This window comes from Ruditapes philippinarum, unplaced genomic scaffold (assembly GCF_026571515.1).
Source record: "Ruditapes philippinarum isolate M1 unplaced genomic scaffold, ASM2657151v2 ctg754_1_1_1_1, whole genome shotgun sequence".
Taxonomy (NCBI): Eukaryota; Metazoa; Mollusca; class Bivalvia; order Venerida; family Veneridae; genus Ruditapes; species Ruditapes philippinarum.
The window spans coordinates 125782-133511 of record NW_026855630.1 but is presented as its reverse complement, the minus strand read 5'-3'; the positions used below and the strand labels follow the sequence as shown (position 1 = coordinate 133511).

The following is a 7730-nucleotide window of genomic DNA, read 5'->3' as shown; positions in this document are numbered from 1 at the left end:
ATGTAGTGTATAACTCTTATGAATGAATGAATGAATGAATGAATGAATGAATGAATGAATGAATGAATGAATGAATATTAAGTTAATTTAAACAAGTAACATTTTTTGTTTAAATACTAAAAATGCTATTTTAAATTAATAAGCAATTAAATAGATTATGTAATATATATCTATTCAGATTTGTTTCTCCTTTTGGACATTGTTTTTTAAAAAAAAAATCATTTTGATGCTATTAACGTTTGAACAATGTTTAATGCAAATGAAATCTATTGTCATTGTTATGGCCACACAGTTACTTTTAGAACATTAATTATGATATACTGTATACACATGTATTTGATTTTACTTATATGAAATCGTGAGTTTTAGCGAATGCAAATTAAAAAACTCTATTTAAATATTTTTCTTAGATCTTTTCAATTATATATCATTTATTTATCACATGAATTTATTATTAAAAAGCTAATAAAAAAGTCTTCAATGAGGCATATTTTATATTTATACAATAGCTTTTCCAAAATTATTCTTGTGTCAGTATCGATAAGATCATCAAAATCCTTTTTTTTTTTTCTTAGTTTTTATGTCAAATGAAATCTTCATTTAACATTAAATATCACAACAGGATTCACAAAAATTATTTAATTTTGCTTTTACACGTCGATTTCTGCATAGTAATGATCTTCCTTTGCGCTTACATTAAAAATACGAACGAGACTTGTAAAATATCAAATATAGAGTTTGAATTGAAAATGTACTTAAATTGCAGTTTGTAAACGTATATTATCAGAATTTAATAATTTGATATCAATTAAACTCTATATTTTGATATTTTAGAGGTCACTTTCGTATTTTCTATGGTAGCAAAAGGAAGATTGCTGAACTTGTATGCTGAACTTGTTTATAGAAATTATGTAAAAAATGGGGTAAATATCATCATAATGATTATTTTTGAAAATAAATGATATTGATTTCTGATAATATACGTCTACAAACTGCAATTTTAGTATAAATTTTAATTTAAACTCTATATTTAATATTTTACCAGTCACTTTCGTATTTTTCAATGAGAGCTAGCTAGCGAAAGGAAGATCTCAGCTAGAATTTGTGTATAGAAATTATGCAAATAAATGGCGATTAAATCATCATAGTGATTATTTTTGAAAAGAAATATTATGTGCTGCTAATAATATACGTCTACAAACAGAAAATTCACTGTAAAATTCTATTAAACCGGTACAATTCAAATTTTGAAAGTCACTTTCGCTCACTTTCGTCAAAAATCTCACTTTCGTATTTTAGGCATACCAGTACCGTCCTACGACCGTTCGGAATATACCGGAAAAGACAGGATTTAGACTATTCACAAACATGGCTGCCTCCATCCAAAACGTGTTTTAATCTTCTGATTTGGCAAATACTCATAGCTACTTAGAGGTAAACTTCATATTTTTCAAAAGTTCAATGACTTATAATTACAACATCCGTATGAACACTTTGAGAATCTGTCCGGAGCAAAATCCTAACCATATTATTAGTGATGGGCCGATTTATATATGGCACAAAACCACAAATTATTTTTTCACCCCCTCATGGCAAGGGATACAAAGGTTACACAAGGTGACAGTGGGATACAGTTAATTTTTACACTTAATTTTCCTAAAGTTACAAATTTCTGGTGAATAAATTATTATTCTATTATTCATTTCACAAAAATATTGGTTGTATGACCCACAAAATTAATACATGTATCAAAATTTTATGTGTTTTGGAAAAGAGAATCTGTTTTCTATGAAAACATTTTGTAACCATAAGTAACCTATGTAACCCTTGTAGCCATGTATCCTTAGCATTGGTGAAAAAGAATTGTGTTTTTAGGACATTTCTAAGCCGATTAGCTCACAGGCGTACGGCACATTTGCCATGGCAATAAAGGTCAAATTACATGTATCATAAAACAAACACCACTTGATCATCAAGAACAAAATTACTATCTAGCACCCGTTACTATATAAAATATATAAAAGGTAAGTAACTCGATGAAGCGAATTCAACCGACCTGAAACACACTGTATTGTCTACTCTAGCCATACGGCACTTTTCAAAATTGTTTGAACGTCGATAATGCATATGTTTTTTTATGTTTTAACCGAGGATTTTAACCAAATGTCATTGTGTTGGCTAAAGAAAGAATATCGATCGTCTTCATCTCCAGACGGCGATAAAAAGAGTGTTTAGTTGCAGTTGAATAAGATTAATTGAAATCGTTATTATACATTATTATTATAAGAATCCTTTTTTGTTTCAATAAGTTAAATTTTCAACACCTTTAAAAGGCTTTATAAATAAATAAAAACACCAAAACTAATTGTTGTTTGAGTCCGATAATTTTGTCAATTACTGATAGTAGAAGCTTGCCCATCATTAAGGAAAGCTATTTTGCATGTTCCCCATTCTAAAATTTAGGTTTATTGATTGTGCTTTTATGTTCAATATTTATCTATTTAAAAATACATTTATACAATTGCTATAATTAATTTGCTCATATTGTTTACAAAAATTGCTTTCACTGGTTTTTTTTCTTCAATGACAATGTTCTATTTATTTATCTATTCCACTCAAATCATGCCGTTATGAAAGAAGCTTCTCTGGGTTGAAGTTTGGCTGTTATGATTATCTATTCCATGCGGTTAATTAAAGGCACTCCACTGAGGTTTAAAAGCCTAAAAACATAACATTTGATTTTCTTACATAAATAAGCTCGGGCACTTTAAACAGGAATATATTCTAAGACAATTAAGAAATATACTTTGAAATAAATTGAAAATCGTATTTTTATGCTTTTCTTTGCCTGATTTGAGTGAAAAGCGTGGGTCATCTTTTTACAATTTGAATAATTATTCTGAAAAAACAAAGTGCGTGAATGATCTGAAATTTTGTACAAAGATAAGTGGTCTACACCTACATCAAATGGTACATTTATCTGGAAAAAATATTTTCAGTCCCATCATGTCAAATAACCTCAGTGGAGTCCCTTTAACAAAAAATGATTCAATAATTCATCTTTCATGCAAATAAAACAACAAATCATCAGCATAAAAACAACTATGTTATAACTTAAACTATTTATGATTCTATCATAAATATAACTTTACATACAGTATGTACTCTGTATAATGCGTCATGTAACTTTGACAAGATGACAACGCTTGAATTTCCTTCATATTCTTCTTTTTTCACAAAATGGCAGAGTATCTTTATTAAAGTACATATACGACAATAAATGCCTGTTCTGGCTTAAAATCCTCTTTTAAAGACACAAAATAACATGTGCATTTTCGACTTTCATACAATTTTGAAAAGTGACGTACGGCTAGACAATACTATGTGTCCTGGCTAGCCGTACTTGACTCATGTATGGCTTAAACTTTTGGCTAGCTAGCCACTTTCTTTTTTTTAATACAAGACATATGATGTTTCCATTCATAAACGTGCAAACATAGCACAATAGATATCTTTCAGTAACCGTTAAAAATATTGAGCAATCTATCTTCATTTACGATAAATGAATTATCAAACACATTTTGGCCACCTGAAATTCGAATAATTTTCAATTAAAATACCAAAATCTGAGAACGGAATTTTACAAATACTTTGTCATGTGGCAAAATAAAGGAAAAAAGGCCTGAAATTATCATAATCTCCCCATGATCATCAAGAACAAAATTACTATCCAGTACCTATGGCTATGCATTGCCATTTTTTCTGACGGGATACTTGTATTTCCAAAAGATGTGATTTACGATATGCAGATTTTGAAGAAATGCAATGCATATTGTGATCCTTACGTCATACCATACACCACTAAAGATTTTTCTTCTAAAACAAATAACTTAACAATAATAATAATAACAAGTGTTTAGCAATTAGGTCAAATGTGTAAGTGTATTTAATGTTAAGTTTGCAATTTTTGCTAACACTCCACATCCAGTTTTCTAATACAATGCCATTTCTGTTGGTTCCCAGAAACCACAATGTTCCCATACTCGTGCCTTATGATGAGGGTAGATTAACTATAGTATCCCCTTCTTCCAGATATTTTTGCAGCCAACATATTTTTCTTAAAGGGGTAAAATGATGTCGGGAGAAATGAAAGTTCAATACATGACGAATATCACATTCATCCCAACTATATCAAAGTTGTCTTTTCCCCCCAATTTGCTACATTTGTATACAAAATCATCTAAAATAGCATACAATTTTTAAGTAAGGTTAGTATTTAACAACCTTGTTTGTCTGAAATATTCCCATGAAATGGGAACTGTGTTTGTTGTACTAAAACACTAGACATTTGTTCAGCTTGCAGCACTATTTATAAGTGTTTTTTTTTTATTTTAGATAAGAAATAATAACATTCTATTGCAATAATGGAAGAGGAAAATTTCCCTAGAGGAGGTATCAAGAAGGTTGAAGGAAAGAAACACAAAAAAGAATACAGTTTGTTTCAGGTACATTTTGTACATTAATACTATTGTATTTCAACATGTTCATGACTGTACTTTTTAAAATAAGTCGTAAGAAAGTAGAAATCATAATAAAGTCAGATAAATAAACTATAAATTTTAAGTTTTTTATTTAAAAATAAAGCATATAAGGATTGAGAAGTGTATTTGCTGATACAGGTGATTATATCACTGGTATCCAACTGACAAATCTTTTTTTATATATGCATAATAATAAATAATCTGCATATATGTATAATGAACTATTAAAATTAATTTATTAAGTGAAATAGTATATGTACATGCATCACCATATTCACAACTGACATATGCAACAATTTATTAACTTGTTAGCTGTCTAAAATATCAGATTAGATTGTAGCTATTGTACTCTGTAAGAAAAAAAATACTTTCATCCCCTTAGAACCTGAAAAAAAACTTTTGGGTATCATATGGGCAAATTTGTTAGGTAGGTAGGGAAGGGGAAACCAATTATATTTTATTTTAGGCCTAGGGGCTCTGAAAGCTATATTTTTTGGAGTTATGCCCTTTATAGTATAGAATTTTTGTCAAATTTGTTTATTAGACAGTTGACTAAGACAGCAATATAGCACATTGAGAGCCAGTGTTATACATGTATCCTTTATGAAACTGTAAATATTATAGAGCCCACCAGATGATGTAGAGAAAAAAAAAGCATCTAAAAGAAAGAGGAAAGGAGGGAAGAATGATGCTGGGCCAGAAGTTAAGAAAAAGCACAAAATGGAAGGACAAGTGTCTGGTCAGGTGGGACAAGAGCAGCCACAGCACCTCACTAAAAAGGTATTCATGTGTTTGTGTGTGTTGATGAAAGTGTCAAATTTGTGAATGGTGCTGGCTAGAAAAGTAGAGAAAGGGGCCATTGGCCTGGCATTTATGAAACAAAAGAAAATAACAATAGAAATGGCCCTTGGTATCTGTGAATCATTCCATGAGGTTGTTATGTGGCTATTTTCATTTGTGTTGCTAAAATAACTATAAAGTAGCCACATATAAGTACTGTCTCGTTTAGAATGTCTATCCATCTGTGTGTATGTTAGGACTACACCTCAAAAAGAGCTGAAACTTTACAGGAATGATAAATACCTTGAGTCTAGTTAGTATAGTTTGGTATATCATCACCATTTTTCCATTAAGTGATTTTTGTTAAGATTTATAGCCTGAATGATTTATATTTTTTTCAAGTTTGTCGATACTCGTATACTACTGACTGATTTTAATAAAATATTGACAGATCGCTACCTCAAGCAATGTACTTGGGCATATTTAATGCTGTTTTATTTTTGATTGAATAATTTTTTTGTAACAGTCCAATCATGCAATATTAGCTATCATTAGGGAAAACATGTAATCACTGATAACCCTTGTTCATACATACACATGTATCCAGTCATTGTTTACAAAATAAGTTTTATTTTCTATTATCTTAGTGATCATGAACCAAATTTTCGTATTTCAAGTGATTTTCATGATTTAACTGTAACAAAACAATATGAATTTGCCTATAATATATAGAATATGTGGATTGGGAGATACAATAAAATCCTCCCTGTCAGCAATCCATTCTAGAGATGAACGTCATATATCAGAACAACACCTCATTTAAAAAATATCACTAATCAAGACCTTGGCCAACTTGAGTACATGTATTATGACAGGGTGCCACTCACCAGTGTAGTTGATACTGCCAGTAATTAATATACAGTAGAACTTCTATGAGTCGAACTTCGATTAGTCGATTTTCTCGATGTGTCGAAGAAAAATGAAAGTCCCGATTTTTCCCCCTATATATTCCTTATAAAGACTTATATATGAGTCGAGATTTTATGTGTCGAATATTTCGATGTGTCGATGTTTTTTTAGGTCCGTATAAAGTAAATCTAGTGCAATTTAACACAAATAAGTCGAAGTCTTTCGATTATTTTGACACCTTCGATCTCGAGACATTTTTCACACCTTATCTGGCTGCGAAGACGATTTCCAATCAACTTGTGTGACAGGTGTCAACAACACATCCGTGTGTTCAAACAGCCTTTGTTTGCGATAAAATGTGTGATAAAATGCTTTAATCGTTACTATTTTAATTGCCGTAGTGGTATTTAAAAGTAAACAGTAAGAACTACTTTCATTTGAAAACATCCATGACCCGGTGTTGCGTGAGAATAACACGCGAAATATTTACTATATGCCGGTTTAGTTATCGCCCTTTCTGACTGTTTCGCCTTTTGTAACTCTATTGTATACGTCAACGGGTAGTCAAAATAATAAGCCGTGAAAAACGTTATCTATCATGCTATATTTATCATAATTAAATGTAAAATATCTGATTAATGATTGAAAAACATGAAAAAGGTTTCGTTATAGATCTTAAGCACTAGTCACGGGTCGAAATTTTGTCATGGAATTGAGAGCGATTCATGAGTCGAAGTCTCGATGTGTCGAAGTTTTTACCCAAGTCCCTTCAACTTCGACTTACCGAAGTTCTACTGTACAAGGTTCTAGTAATTGATACTTTAAAAGGTATAATTTGTCAAAACAAGCAATTATCATAGTATTGCAAGCAATCCATAAGTCCCCTACCGGTTAGAACCCCATCAACATTCTGATGGGCCATTGGCCATTCAATTTTACCAGTGAATGAATGACATGAATGAACTTAAATCTTTTGAGTTCTAAGTTTGTCTATATCACAGTAATGTGTTAAGTTTCCCTGCCTAGCAAGGAAATTATGTTTTACCCTATACAACCTTGTCATATTATTACGATGTGGGATTTTAAAGTAAATCCTATAAGGAATGAAGAAGTTGGAGTGAAAAATACCAATTTTTCGAAAAAAATCTTAGTTCAAGGGGGACATAATTCTGGAAATAGTCTTGCTAGAGTATTTAACCTTCTTAAAAATGTTGAGTGATAATAAGAAACATATATATGAAGTTTGAAGTAGATACATTAGGAAATAAAGAAGTTATTTAAAAAAGACAATTTTTTTTTTCATAAAAATTCTAAGTTCAAGGGAGGTAATACTGATAATTTTTGTGCTAGAGTTGTAAACATTGTCACATATGATGTGGTTGATGACCACAAACTTATATTTAAAGTTTGAAATAAACACCTTAAGAAATAAAGAACTTATAGTGAAAAAGCTGAAAATTTTAAATCAGAAATCTTGAAATTCAGGCTTTTTGTTGCCAT

General features: G+C 30.4%; 1 protein-coding gene across 1 annotated transcript in view; it reads left to right on the top strand.

Annotated features, from left to right (window-relative positions):
• The first annotated feature begins 1303 nt into the window (after window positions 1-1303).
• LOC132743957 (protein RRP5 homolog) overlaps window positions 1304-7730 on the top strand; it is a 48096-nt gene continuing 41669 nt past the window's right edge. Inside the window, exons 1-3 of the mRNA XM_060732560.1 lie at window positions 1304-1434; window positions 4396-4505; window positions 5166-5321. Of these exons, the coding sequence (XP_060588543.1) occupies window positions 4425-4505; window positions 5166-5321 (237 nt within the window). The 5' untranslated portion in view covers window positions 1304-1434; window positions 4396-4424. The remainder of the gene's footprint in view (window positions 1435-4395; window positions 4506-5165; window positions 5322-7730) is intronic.